A 15,475-nucleotide genomic window follows, 5' to 3' on the forward strand; every position below is an offset into this window, starting at 1 on the left:
CATCTGCAAATAGTGAAAGTTTGACTTCTTCCTTTTCAATTTGTATCCCCTTGATGTCCTTTTGTTGTCTTATTGCTCTAGCTAGAACTTCAAGTACTATATTAAATAAATATGAGGAGAGCGGACAGACTTTTCTAGTCCCCGATTTTAGTGGAATCACTTAAAGTTTCTCTCCATTTACTTTAATGTTGGCTGTTGTCATGTTAGTTTTTAACACAGACCATTTTACAGGTCACTACTAAAGCCTTTGTTTCATAAAACCTGTCCAGCTAGAGACATTGATGGTCTCTTAAAATTGGACAAATCCCAGACTTGAGGTAGGCCTTCCTAGCTCTAGGACACACATAGTCTAAAGCTGTTTGGAGGTGCCTTTTTCTTAATTGGAACTGCCTTGGGTTCTGTCAGACAGCATTCTTCAAGTTATCTTGGATCACAGGTAGTATTGTAACAGCCTTGCCAGGTGATGTTAAAGGTAAAATAATACCTGTCTAGAGTGCTTTTGAGTACCAGCTTCCCAGAATATTTGGAATTTACCTCCTTGAAAGGGATGTGTTGGAGATGGAAGGGACAACAAATTTTAATATTCAAAATGTAATTTAACACTTCTCACTCACATTTTAAGATATGTTGTTAAAAGATTTAAGAAAGAAATTGTGCTAGTAAATGGCTCTCAATATTACTGGGATTTTTTAGTGAGGTCCTCTCTGGAGAATATCTATTATGCTTTGTGAACTCATACTGCTGTATGCTAACCTGCTGATTTTCTTTTCTACGTGGTTTATCATTGTAACTTTCAATTTATGTTTATGTGTGAAACAGGACATGTTGCCATGGATGTTGCAAAGGCATACGCTGATTATAGAATAATTGATATGCTAAAAGAAAAGACAGATAACCTGCCTAAACCATTAGATAATCAAAAACTGAAAGGCAAGCTTCCTAAACTGAAGACCGAAGGCATGGACACTAAGAAAGAAGAGGTAAAACAAAAAGAGGCTGACTACCAAATATTAACAGAAAGTCCTTAAACTCTTGGGGTGGCAGTGGCACTCTGTTATGCTGTTGCATAACAACAAAGGAAAATAGCATGCTATATACACCTTAGGTAATAATTATAAAGATATATCTAGCAAAAAATTATTACTGAAGACTCTACAAAGTGTTCATTGTAAACATAATCCATACAACATACAAATGATTCAGTTAAATGATTAAAATATTGAAAAAACTGATACTGCATTTGTATCTACATGGTCCCAACTTCTACAGATATGGTGAGATGACCAAACATAGGAGGAGAGGACAGTGAAGACATTGCTGTTAGTAAGGATGTCCTAAGTGCATTTCCAACCTGGAAGCTTCTTTGGGGGAGCAGATGGTTCACTGAATTCCTTGTAAGGAAGAGAAAAATCAATGAAAGTCAAGAAATAAAAGCCCTAATGTCATTACATTGGAAAGGCTGGGGAATATAGAAAGTAGGAAATGATCTAGGTAAAGGAACCTTGGCAGATGGGACAGAGTTCTAGTCATGGGCCAATCATAGTGACAGGGTCTCCACCAACTGCAACTCCTACCATATGAACCATTATCACTTTAGTAGGAGTCCATCCTATGAATAGCCATAGATCAGGGATATATATCTTGGAAATTCATGTTATTTGTCCCTCTTATAATTAATTAGGTGAAGCCTGGTAATACAAGCGAATCATCTCGCCACATCCATGGTTATAGTATTAATGATATTTTATCATATCTCAAATTAGCATTTTCCTTCTTTCCTAACTTCAAAGGAAAGTGTAGACAAAAAAAGGATATTAATGAATGCTTGATTTTAGCAATTTATACTTAAAAAAAAACACTTTTTTTCCAGGAAACACTGTCATCAATTTATGCTATACCAACAATAACAGAAGAAAAGAAAGTACACAAGGAAAATGTGGTTTACCTCAATTCATTGATTACCAGTGGTTACACTAAGAAGATTGATATCACATTTGTCCCACATAGGGTAAGTGTTTTTGTGAACACTTCTATAATATAGCAGAGTTTATAATGTCATTTTTCACATGCTGACTCTACAGATCATCTGAACAAATGCCCACATTCTTTTTCTACAGTACTGTTGTGGAGGTCCCTTGGACAGGTTCTGCCACATTCATCTCAATGACACCAACTGTTAATTCCCAATATGTGGCTCTATTTGTTATTATTTCCATACTAATATGTACATTTTCCTTAAAAGACTACAGTCTTCTTTAGTAAATGGCATTCCTTATAGCCATTCAGTCATCATATTCTATAGGCACTTGGTGTTGTAGCTTTTCAGACCTTATTCCTTACCAATACTTACTTGGAAATTTCATACTACGAAGGCTGAACCAACTCATTAGTCTCCTAAAATACCTGCCCTTAAATAGATAGAGACATCTTTGGGGAAAAGAATTATCTTTCCAGTACCCATACAGCCATGCTGAATAAGTAGCACTTTCTGCTTTCTGCTATGAAAATAATTTGACTTCTACATTAGACAAAAAGGACTTTTCAGTTTCTTTGACCTTGTTTTGATATCATGGAACTAAGCATCAGTTGGCACAGAAGTAACTAGAGAAGGACCTGAAGAGCATTTCTGATCTCTCTTCCTAGGTGGTCCTCACCAGAAATAGTGATGTTCACATAGCCACTAAGGTCATAAGACAGAGTAAAACAGTAAAATGTTCTTTAGATGTGTATCTGATAGTTCCAGGTTGAACCTATAGGAAGTCTTCCTAGGCTAGATAAAGTGCTCACCTAGCATGTGCTTAATTAAAAATATATGTGAGTGAAAATCCCCGGCCATCATGCTAACAACTGCCTTGGTTTGGGCTGTTTATTTAAGATTTGGAGTCCTGAAGCCACAACAGCAGAGCTGATCAGGAAGAGGGAACTGCGAAGGGAGAGGTTCACATATGAGGTGGACTTTGAAGACTTCATGATGCCTTTCCAAAAGAACATCACAGAGAAAGCTCAAGCATTGGAGGCATCCCTCAAGCTCTAAGTCATAGCAGTTGCCTCCTGGGGTTCGCGCTTTGTGGCCCAGAGTCCAAAGTTTGGAGAAAGTACGTATATCCAGCAGAGCCAAAGCAATCCACCCATTAAGAAGATGTTATTAAGGATCAGGTTTTGCTGCAATAGCTATAAATATCCAGAGTTATAACACACAGCTCTCTTTCATATTGCAATGAATGGCAGGTTATTCATATAAATGCCTAACCTTTATTGACAGTGCAGTAGGCCACACTGAAGTTATAAATAGTGTCAAAATTTTGCCAGATATGCTCCATTATGTTTATTAAAAATAATTCTAGTGCACATGTAAGGCCCTGGGATCAATCCCACAACCACATTAAAAACAAAAACAAAACAAACAACAATAATGATTTTGATAGGACACAAATAAAAATAACTTTGGTATAAATAGCATATGCCTATAATCCCAACACTATGAAGGTAGAGGACTGCAAACTGGAGGCCATCCTGGGCTATATAACAAGACCCTGTCTCAAAAAAACAAATGCTGAGAGTATAGCTCAGTGGTAGATAACTCACCTAGGATATACATGGCCATGGGTTGGTTTCCAACACCACAAAAAAATTAATAAAATAAACTTAGTAGAAACTGATAGAAACACAACTTAACATGAGGAAAGAGAGATGATATATAGCCTTTGAGATGGGAGTTTGTTCCTCAGTTACCATTGTAAAAGCACCACAGATACCTTGGACTAGGTAAAGTTTTGACAGTGTACATGCCACTCTTTCCCTCTACTTTGATATTGTGGAGCTCTTGCATCTGACTTTCAGATGCCAGAAAACTCAATCTTGAATAGCAGTTACAACCTCTAGAAGCAACTCTCAACTCTCTCCCAGACTAAAGAAGATTGGACTCCCTCACCATCTGGTTGGATGTCTAAGTGTATGTTCTCACTGGACCATAGAGCTCTGGAATAGAGTTAAGGTCATAAGGCCAATATGATAGATAGATAGATAGATAGATAGATAGATAGATAGATAGATAGATAGATAGATAGATAGATGCCTCCCAAATACACCTAACACTGTTTCTAGGTAGCTTCTATAAAGATCCAAATTAAAACTAAAAGCCATAGGAATACTCCAAGCTATGATTCTAAAACCACTAGTGAACACTTTGAAGATAAATTCCTTATCTTCTACCTACTATAAAATAAACATTTCTCCAATTTGGAGAAATTGCAACTAAGGAACCATCCAGATGGTCTTCATAAAATAGCTGATAATTTGAGCAAAATTTTTTATATACTAGAAAACTATTTGAGAATGACTAAAGATACCATATTCCATTAATATTTTGGAGAGAGTGAATCAAAGAATAAAGATATATTTAAGAAATCTAGAATCAAGAACTAATAAAAATATGGGGGAAAGGAGCCTATCATAAAAATAGTGCCCCTGAATGTGTCCTGGGGGATTTAAATTTAAGGCCTGACTATTGTTTAGAAAGAAGACATGTCAAAGTTCTGACAGAGATATAGAACAGTAGAATAGAGAGTGGGTGGGTGGATGGATGAGTGGATGGTGGATGGCTATTATCTACTTTTCCTCACTAAGTCCAAAATACCTGTCAGAACAGTTTAAGCAAGGACGGGTTTATTTGGCTCATGGTTTGAAAGAGAATAGGCTATTACAGAAGCTGGTGGGGCTCAGCTCTTGGGGTGGGAGCAGGCAGTGCAGTGAGGCTTGTCAGGAAGCAGGAAGCTACTTAAAAAACTGACCCCCAAAAAACTATTTCTTCAAGTTAGGCCATATTTGTAGAGTGTCTATAATGTCCCCCAAACAGTGCTACTAGCTAGGGACTAAGTGTTAAACACATGAGCCTGGGGGTGAGTGGGATGCATTTCCTGTTCAAACATGATACATATAGATGATGGATGCAATGGGATGGATGGATGGATGGATGGATGGATGGATGGATGGATGGATGGATGGGAGAGTTGTAAGGAATTGGTTTATGAGAGTGAGTGCTGTTTGGACAAGTCTCTAAATATATAATACAGCCATGAGATGTGTCAGACTCTTGGTCAGGAACATTCCATGAAATTCACAGGAGGAGTTTCTTTCTTCCTCAGGAAAACCTCACTTCTATCTCTACCTTTAAATCCATTTTTAAGGCTACTTAAAATGTACAGAAATTCCTTTATACAACCTTATTTCAGCTGCCCAAATCTGTACTGCTGATAGAGCAATACTATGATGTTTTCATTGTCAACATCAGGAAGCCAATGCATAAAGGAACTATCTAGAGAACTTCTTCAGGTTTTACTATTACTCAAAGTAATAAACTTTACATCAAACGAAAATCCAGCCAAAAAATGCATTCAGTTGCTATATGTCTTTAGTTCCTTTTCCCTTAGAACAGCCCTCCTTTGTTTTTACTGTTTTAATAATATTGCTACTTAAGAATACAGGGCAGTTGTTTTGCAAATATCCCTCAATTTTTGTTACACTACTTCTCTGAGAACAGATTCAAGCACTATGTTTGAGGCAGCAATTCCAAGAATGTGACATGGCACTCTTCAGTACTTCTTTAACCAGAAGTTAGAATTGGGGAAGTTTATATCACACATCATCACGTGTCCTCTAAAGTGGAGGTCCTCTAGTTTCTTCTCTATGCACTTCGAAATGTCTTGGGGAGTATTTTTGAAAGTATGTATATTTTCTTTCATTCCCATCAGTTTTACGCACTGATATTAATATCCATGGATGATTCTTTCTGGAATTTACACTGACAATAACAATAAGATAATATCCTGATGTTGTCATGTTTCTATTCCTTAAATACCTTTCCTCTGCTGGCCAAGGTATTCTCTTCTCTTAATTTTGGTAATTTAACTAGTACTCGGGCATTTATTTCTTACTTGATAGGATGTAACTGTGGAGACAACTCCAAACTCAAATTGGTTATTTATCTGCCATAAATTATTCTTCTGTCCTGAGCTAATACAGCAGGTAAAAAACAAGCAAACTTATTCCAGACCCCCTATCCAGGGAGGTTTTGGCCCCAAAGTCAGTGAAGCAACTGCTTGCACCTGTGTAGATAAACGCTACCACGCATTTCCTATCTCATGTCTGTCTCTTGAAATCTCAATTTTCCAAACGAGTTGGTTTTGTTTCTCCCAAGTGCTCCCTTCTCCTCCCCTTTACCTATTAAGTTTGCTTTTAAACATTGCAGTTTACATGATCTTAAATGTACACATTTGTGAAGTATAGTATGATGCAGATTTGTTAATAAATCTCATGTTCTCAGACTGATGAAATGGCTCTGACTTAGAGAGCTTGCTCTTGCAGAGATCCTGGGTTCCATCTCCAGCATTTTTGCATTCTTGTCAGGCAGCTCATAACTGCAACTGTCTGTAACTCCTGTTCCTGGGGATCCACTGCCTCCTCCTGGGCTGCAAAGGCATTACACACATGGTGTCCTTAAATTCTTGCGGGTGAAATAATCATATACAGGAATAAAAACAACTAAATATTTTAACTTTAAAAGTCTTAAATTCTAATGCCCCTTTGGGCCATTTACCATTGTGGGACAATAAGTATGTGGACACATAAATAAATTTCATTTTTCTGCTACTAATCTGCCTTTCTTTAGCCTTACTCAAAAGCTTCAGGTGCTGAACCTAACAGAGCAGAAGAAAAAGTTTCCCTCTCTATATCAACCTTTACTAACATCATTTGCTTTGTTGATTCTCAAATTGTCCCTTATTCGGCCAGAGGAAACCATTAAACGCCAACTCCTAATATCAATGGTGTCTCCTGATGTATCTACAGGGTTCTCTGTTTCTGGAATGTGCAATGAAATGCTTTTGCATTCAGGAACAAGAGAAATGAATGCATGGTATCGAATCTTCATCTCAGTGATATGGAGACACTTAGCCATTTGTAAACATAAACTGATCCTATCAGCACTTTTTCTTTACATATGAAATGTTCATTTTCATTCTAGTGGCTTGGTGCATTTGAAAATGAACTGTATTCGAAGGATATTCAAGTGCAGTTTAACACTAAGACCAAACAGAGCGAAGTCCGAGTTCTGCCAATACCCTGAGAAAACACTGGTGTTACACTGAATGGTTCATAGTCAGTAACAGCAGGATAGGGAGCTGGGAGCTGTGTCTTACCTTCCAAAACCAGAGTAGAAAAGTCCATGTGAGCAAAACAGATTCCACAGAGGAAGCTTTACTGGCATAAAGTCTGTCAATGTTACATTAAAAGATAACTGCACAGATTATACAACATCTCAGACTTGTAGTTATGCAATATGCAAATAGAAATTCCTAGTTTATGTGGCTTGGGGTATAAATTGTGCTTTAACTTCTATTTTATTTTGACTTATATTTTCTTTTAACAATGAAAATGTTAATAGCGTAATAAACATATTATTTTAAAAGCTAAAAGGTTGGTACAGAAGTCTATAATATCCAAGTGTCTAAGTGCCTAAAGCCTTTCCTAGGCAGGGACTCTTGAGTCAAGAACTGAACAGCAAGTGATCTGAGAAGGGAGTACCCCCAAGACAGGGTGACACAGGATAGGCAAGTGAAAGAGCTCAAGCATGGGTGCACTTTTCAGGGGTGGTTAGAACACCCAACAAAACATCTGGGCATCTGGATCCCTGAATCAGTCACAGACAGCTACAGGCTGAGGGGTAAAGAAATGTTGTTCCATGTCCGGGGTAATTCCACTAAGGTCCTGATAACTATCATCTAGAAAGTATGTAGGAGCTGGACATTGGTGCATAGCACAGCACACGGTCCTTATTAGATTTTACACCATGGAGACATGGGTTAAAAGCATGAGTTTTATCCACAGACTAGGATTTGAATCTTTACTGTCATTACTAACTGTATGTCTAATGGCCAAGTACCAGTAGTCACTTAGTCTCTGTTTCATCATTTGTAAGGGAGAGATAATAGTTATGTGGCCTTAGACAGCCTTTCATGAACCAGCCAGATGCCTTAATGCCTTCAGGACAACTAGTCCTGTGCCCTCCTACAATTGGTACTCAGTTGCGGTTGACTGTGCCCATCAGGCAGAAAGGAAAACCAAAATAGGCAGAGGGAAGAGGACCAGCCTGGAAAGCCCAGCAGTAAACGTTTGCTGACATGCATTCAGCACTAGTGAATTAAGAACTTTCAATGTTTAGTTTCAGTGACTTAAACATGTACCTATTTATCTAGTTTACGTTCTAAAAATCAGAGATTCTCAAATAATACTTGCCATGAGTCATCAATACTAATTCTAGGAGTGGCAGCTTCAGTGGATAGTGGCCCAAGGGCATACATTTTATTTTGTCTTCAGAAGTTAATTTCCTCCAGTGTCTAAATAGTTGTGTAGATTAAAATGGTCCATGGAAACAGAGGCTGGGACCGCATCTCTAGTGTAAGTAAATTGTGGAGAGAAACATTCTCAGGTGAAGCAGGAGAAAATATTAAGGATATGAGATCAAGAAGGAATTAGCTCCAGTCTGTTGAGTGTGACACTGTGGAAGGTGGATTGTACCGACACAGGTTTTCTTAACCAGAGGTAGAGAGGCTCAGCTGTTACCTCTGGCATCAGACACGTGCTAGCTCCTGGTATGGAGAGAAACCTCACAATCTTCACCTGGCTGGGTGACAGGGGGCCTCCTAGCAGGCAAGGTGTAAAAGTCAGTCTTGATCATCACTTTTATTGGGTAAGAAGGACCAAAGGAGTCACTAGGGCACAGCTCTGTTTACATCTATGAGATCTTCTCATGAGACAATTAGGCCATTAGACCTGTACATGGTTTAGTTCATTGGAAGATTCAAAATTTGAATAGATTATTGGGAGATCATTGGAAGGTGGTTGCTGAGATGTGTCCCTGAATGTTCTCTGGCCCTGACATCTTCCCATTTCAACTTCTCTCTGATTCCAGTCTGCAAGGAGATAAAGATGCTCCTATGCCACATGCTCCCCCATAACCACAGTATTCAGCCTCACAGTCAGCCCTGGACCATGGAACCAAGTGAGACTTGAGATCTAGTACACAAGAGCGATCCTCCAGAGAGGGAGGCAGCTATGAACCTCCACTCTCATCAGCTGAGCACAGGGTGGGCCAGCTGACAAAGGGAACCTGGCCAGGGTACCAGTAACTTGTGCTACAAATGATAGGCTTTGGAATGCAAAACTTGAGGGCAAAAGTCTAGGACGTAATTCTTTGATGTCATTTTGCACACCATGCTTTCTCTTTCAACTGAATTTGATTTCACAAATTTTTCTTATTCATCCTTAAGAATAAAATTAAAGGATGAACAAGAACAGCAATGCAAACTCACTTGGCAGCTACTTAGAAGGAGAAAGCAATTCACAAATCCCACTGGTAGTTTATGTTTCTTAAAACTTGATTATTAGACATTGAAAATTATAAACATCAGAGACAGAAAGATGATTTCTTCCCCATGTTCTGGGGTAAGATCACATCTAATCCGTGCAAATGAATTAGCCCCGATAAGGTTTAGCAACTTATATTGAATTTTCAATTTAAGAAATTGGATGTGGAGCCAGAAATGATGCCCAAGAGACCCACTGAGCTTGCAATCTGGTATTCAAGGAGAGTGGTGTAAAAAAAGTGAAGCTCAGACACCTTCTGCACAGACACACTAATTTCAAGCAAGGAGCCAACTGGACTTTATTGTTATTTTTTTAACCATTTACATGGACTATGTGATTTTGTGGATTTCTGTTTGTTTAACTATGGATCATAGGGGAAGTTTACAAAAGTCTCATCATGACATCCTCAGACCCTTCATTAATTATTACTACCTCAAGCAGTGTCTGGGTAACTAGGAAGAACTAAACATTCAGTTTGCATTCTGGAAGCCAATGGAGATTTCTTTTACCCTGAGTAAATCACGAGTGTGTCTGTGTGATGCCTGTGTATTTATTCAGGATTACTAATGGTGATAATTCCCTTTTGTCTTTGTAGGTAAGACTTTGAAGAGGAACTGATACCCAAAGCTGATTTCCCTAGATTATAGTGACTAACCCAATTATTTGAAATACTCCTCTGTTTCCCTAAAACTGAGGTGGTATTATGATCTTTGTTCCCGAGGCTTCAGTATCATGCTCCTGCCTAAGAAATGGGAAGTGAAAATACAACTTTTCTCATAGGCATTAATGAAATCAACATATCAAATAAAACGAGCAATGCATAAAGTATTCTGGATAAGTCTGAATGGATCCCCAGCCAAAGCAATACTGCAAAACTAAAGAAACAGCCAGCCAGAAGGGTTATTTATCAGCAACAGGACATCATAGGAGAAGGCAGGCAGACCATACATCCCTAGATAATACACCAGGTGGGGACCTCTATATACCTTACACATGCATCCCTACTACACATCTAAACCTTCCATGCTGTTAAAGGCTAGTGTTGCCATAATGTGGAGTCAACCAGCAACCCTAACTCCGCACACACTTGACTTTATTCATCCACTCAGCATATGCTTATTTAGTGCAGGTAATGGAATCCCTAAGCATGCTCCTTGCTCTGTCCTGCAGTCAGTACATCACAAGGAGTAACTGATCCAGGTTGTACTTCCCAGGTTTCTGTATCATCTGATTTCCAGATGGATCCAGGGAGTGGAGATCCTATGTGAGGCAGAAGGTAGAAGGAGGTGTGGAGAAACCAGGATAGTTCTCTTTCCCTCTTTGTCTTCAGTAGCATCCCAGGCAGTAGCTGTGTCTATCTCTGTCTCACTTCTCTGCTTCCATGTTAACAGTCCTGCCACACTTCTACCAGATGGTCCATCCCCTGTGCCCCATTAGCACCATCCACTTTCCCTATCCTAGCTCCAAGGGATAGTACCAGTGACCTTTGTTCTTAGAATCTGGGCTACTTGGCAATACAGGTTGCTTCACTAACCTCTTCTGCATAACCACACTCTTACACCCACTCTCCCTTCAGAACCACCAAGAGGTTTCCCTTTCCTTCATGGGATCCTGATTTACTAAGTTTCAGACACTGGTGTGTCAGGAGGCAATGGAATGCAAAAGCAGTCTTGGCCACTGCCCCAACAATTGGTGAGTATTATAATGCTTAAAATACTCTGCAATGTGTATTTGTATAAGAATTTAATATAGATGAAAGATTGGATACAGCTGGACAAGAATGAACAATCATAAAGCAGTATGAGATTTCTAGGCACAGCCCTCCGTAGTCTATCCTTAGTCATTAGGGGTGGGACACATGATGCTTAAATTACATACTAACAAGATAGCTGTGAGCCCAGGCATGTATTTATTGGAGCATCTTTTATACTCATTGACCATGAAGTTAATCACACACATTAAACTTTTTTCAGTACTGTACTGAAATACCTAGGTCAGGTTAACTTCATAAAGAAAAGAAGATTGATTATTTGGTTCATGGTTTTGCATGCTGAAAGTCCAAACAGCATGGTATAAGCTCATGGTGAAGAACCTTCTTGACTGCCCTGCCTCATGGAAGATACTAATAGCAGACACATGTGGAAATGGAGGTCATATTGCCAGGCAGAAAGCCAATGAGAGACGGGTGGAGCCAGGCTTGGGCTTTTATAATAATAATCTCATGAGAACTAACCAGGGTGTCCATAAGAAATCTATAACCCCCTTGTAAGGGCACTGCAAATGACCTCTATAGGCTCTATTTCTAAAAGGTTCCATCCCTCAATAGCACTACCCAGGGAACCACATTCCCAGGACCTTCCCATAGGAACATGTCCAGTTTAAGAGCCTGTTAAAACAAGCAGAAACTGCCAATCTACACACTTCTAGACAATTTAGAAAAGGTAATTCGGGGGGAGGGGGGCCCTTCCAGGATAGTTTTCAGCTTTAAGTAGAACATTGCAAAATCTTAGGATTCCAGACATGCCAAGAGATAACCACAGGCTTCTCTGATACAGCTACATGATGCTACCTCACACAATCTGCAAACTCATAGTATATAAGATATAATTAGAGAAGTTAGATAGGGTTGTGGGATGATCTTTATGCTGTATGTATTCTTCTCACTGGTTAACTTTAAAAGCTGCTTGACCAATAGCCAGGAAGAATAAGATTAGGCAGAACAATCAAACTGAAGACTCAGATATGGGGCCAAGTTGGAGATGCCAGCCAGCCTCTGAGGAAGCAAGACATACAGTGTGGCGCGCTCCTCGGCCAGCGAGGAAGAACGACTACCACTCGAGGATTCTTCTCAGATCACACTTTATTGGAGTGCCTCTTGGTTAAGGGAGAGCGGGAGGTGAGGGGCCCCGAGAACTAAATTGCAGCTGCTTATATAGGGAATCAGGCAAACGTGCCATACTGTGATTGGGTCCCGCCAGAATGCAAGCACAGGGAGCCACAGGATAGGCTGAGGACATAAGGTCGATTACCATACCAGCACATCATAGCCAAATATGGAGTTGTTTACAACTAGGCTACCAGGAGGCCAGCGCCATCTTTGAATGGCGGCTCCCTACAATACAGAAAATGACCTAACAAGCCACAAACCACATGGCAAAGCATAGAAAAGAAATGAGGGTTAATTTGAATGTAAGAGCTAACTAGTATTAAGCCTGAGCCATCGGGCAAACGTTTATAATTAATGTAAGCTGTTGAATGATTATTTTAAAAGACACTGCTGGACTTGGCAGGACAGAAAAGCCTCTGGTTACATGATAGTGAAATGTCTCATGAGCTGAGTTCTATAGGATAAGGACTCAACTCGACTGTCCTGGAAGAAAAGGATTGGATAGAAGGGCAGTATCCTGAACAGCAGAGTCAATCTAGGAAGAGGAATAGAGGACAATATGAGTCAAAACTATACCAGGGAAGAGGAAAAGCCATATCCTAATATGTGAAGAACCAGTTGGGGAAATGATTCATTTCCAAGTTATTCTGATTCTTCCCTCTGCCTAGACACTTCCTTGATGTTAGTAATAACATAGATTTATTTGTACTTCCAAGTATCATTTTAGGCTATCTTCCATAAAGCACTAGTATTTACAATTCAATATGGAGCCTGTTAAAGCTAATGTTTCCAAGGAAGGTTTGAATAAGTCTGAATCCTTAGCACCTCCATTGGAAATGATGTCTCACCCAGGATCCCCTACAGTGCTCACAGCACAGCTTCCATACCCTCTCTGTTCTTCCTTCTGTGTGAGCTCTGCTCTCAGCCACAAGGTAACAAAAAAACGACCCAGTCCTCCCTTTCAGAATCCTGAGTGAAAATGTACTTACCCATAGTAAAAACTAGGGACTCCAGACCTCACTATGGCCTGAGGATGCAACATTCTTGTTAGCCAGATTTTGCAGTGCAATATCTATAGGATAGAATAGTCCTACCAAGACTGCTATCTGAAGAGGGATGCCCTTGCAAGAAAAAAAGGGGGAGCATATTTTACTCCCAAAAGGAAAGCTGTGGATGCTGGAGAATAAAAAGAACATTTGCCCACTGCAAATCTTGACAACATTAAGTACCACAATTTCTCAAAACCGCCTTCTAAACCTTCATCTCTGCACATACTACCTAGGCAAGCTCATCACACCTCTACTTGGAATGGTTCCCATCTTTATATCTTTCTTAGGCTTGTGCCTTTTAATCTCATTCCCATAAAAATTTGACATCACTTTTAACATTTTAATTAATTTTCTTAATTTTAGCATATAATGGGTTTCATTTTGATACTCTAACTCTACCCTTGCTCATACTCACTCCCCCACCACTCTCCCCATCATCTTTATCTTCCAATATCCCCTTTCTGCTTTCATGACATCAGGTTGTGGATTTACAATGGTTCTTCAAACACCAATCAATCCCCACAGCAAACTCACTGCCTGTCCTTCTGTCTAGTTCTTCACTATTTGCTAGTTCATTAAAGGAACATCCAATCATTCTAATGTGAAACACAAACTCTAAATCATTAGGATGCCATTTCTCTTCCCTCAGTACTCATCTGTCCTAGTTCATCTCTGTTAAATTTCTTGAATTTATTTCTTGAATTTGCCCCCCTGCTATCTGCATCCATACCCTCTAGCCCTCACCATATCTCGCCATACAAAGTTGATGAGGTATCCCCTTTACATTCTCTTCTTTCCTATAGTACATTCACTGCTTCCAGCCATTTCTGTTTCAAAGAGTGAAGGTGGTTGTTTTGGAAGTCTAACTACTAGTTCATTCAAACACTACTAGTTCATGATTAGTTTCTAATGTCAGACAACACGAATGAACACATCTCCCAGGGTCCTACAGGGTCTGGCCACCACTTACTCCACCAGCTTCCTTCCCTTAAACACCCATCTGTCGACACTCTATTTTATTTACCTTGCCCCCATCTTCCACCGAGTTTCTGCATAAATGATACTCTCAGTTGAGAATCTGTTTTCTCTCCTTCTACACCTTGACTTACCTTACCCCATTCATCTTTTTTTTTTATCTCAAAGCAATGAGCTTTGTCACAGAGAACTTTCCTTGGCCTTTGAGATTTGTTAATTAAGTTGGACCTAAACTTGGCTCCATATTTGGATGGTAAAGTCTAGCCCAACCATAATAGCTTCTTTATCATGATTAATACTATAAACCCTTGATGAGCAAACAAATCATGGCCTAGGAGGAATACGTTCTAATAACTAAGCAACTGAATCTCAAACAATCCTAACAGCAGAATCTCCAAGCAATATGAAGCCAAAAGCTGCTAAACCAGGATCATGTATTGCAATTGTCAGTTGCAGTCAATCAGGCTATTATCACTTCCATATATATACCTATCGAGGCATCCTATGCCACCTTTCATCCGGAATGTTGCAAGGTCTTAGAAGTCCTTATCTTGTTTAAGAAAGCTTTGTGAACATTCTAAGATATTACATGTTTTGTTATCACATTAAAACATAGTAATTAGGTAAACTATTTTAGAATGAATTATGCATATGGCTAAAACCCACATTCTCAGTGCCTATTCAGGTATAGAGAAGTTTGTTCTTATACCAATTCCTCCATGATTGCTGTATTTACAAATCCTTGCATTTTAACAATGGATCTTGTTTTTCTGCAGGATTTTAGGCTTTTCTCTTCTGCTATTGGTACATAACAAGTTCAAGTCTTCTTTAAGAACAGTTTCTCTGCTACTCATTGGGACTGGGTCTCCCTTACTCCAACTGACTTCTAATTGAGTTTCATCTCCACTCCAACCTGATATAAAAAAGAAAGGCCCAATTATTCTGAAGGCATGGAAGGATTGCAAACAAGGAAACAGTCGTTCTAAATATCCTTTGCAAAAGACTTTGTGGGTCAGTTTTGATGGTATGATGACAAAACTGGGAGAGTAAAGACACTTTATTCCCACACCACATGTCAGGAGGTAAATGTGTCCCACAGAATTAAAATGCATTCCTAAATGCGCCGTATATCTTGTCATCA

At 39.3% G+C, this 15,475-nt stretch overlaps 1 protein-coding gene across 3 annotated transcripts in view; it reads left to right on the forward strand.

Annotated features, from left to right (window-relative positions):
- The window catches only part of Ankef1 (ankyrin repeat and EF-hand domain containing 1), a 30,765-nt gene extending 20,514 nt beyond the window's left edge, over positions 1–10,251 (forward strand). For all 3 annotated transcript variants that reach the window (XM_076570708.1, XM_076570706.1, XM_076570707.1), the window contains 4 exons: positions 820–980; positions 1,871–2,008; positions 2,876–3,095; positions 10,019–10,251. In XM_076570708.1, the coding sequence (XP_076426823.1) occupies positions 820–980; positions 1,871–2,008; positions 2,876–3,034 (458 nt within the window). In that variant the 3' untranslated portion in view covers positions 3,035–3,095; positions 10,019–10,251. The remainder of the gene's footprint in view (positions 1–819; positions 981–1,870; positions 2,009–2,875; positions 3,096–10,018) is intronic.
- Positions 10,252–15,475: the final 5,224 nt, after the last annotated feature.

The sequence above is a fragment of the Peromyscus maniculatus genome, chromosome 4 (genome assembly GCF_049852395.1).
Source record: "Peromyscus maniculatus bairdii isolate BWxNUB_F1_BW_parent chromosome 4, HU_Pman_BW_mat_3.1, whole genome shotgun sequence".
In the NCBI taxonomy this organism is placed as follows: Eukaryota; Metazoa; Chordata; class Mammalia; order Rodentia; family Cricetidae; genus Peromyscus; species Peromyscus maniculatus.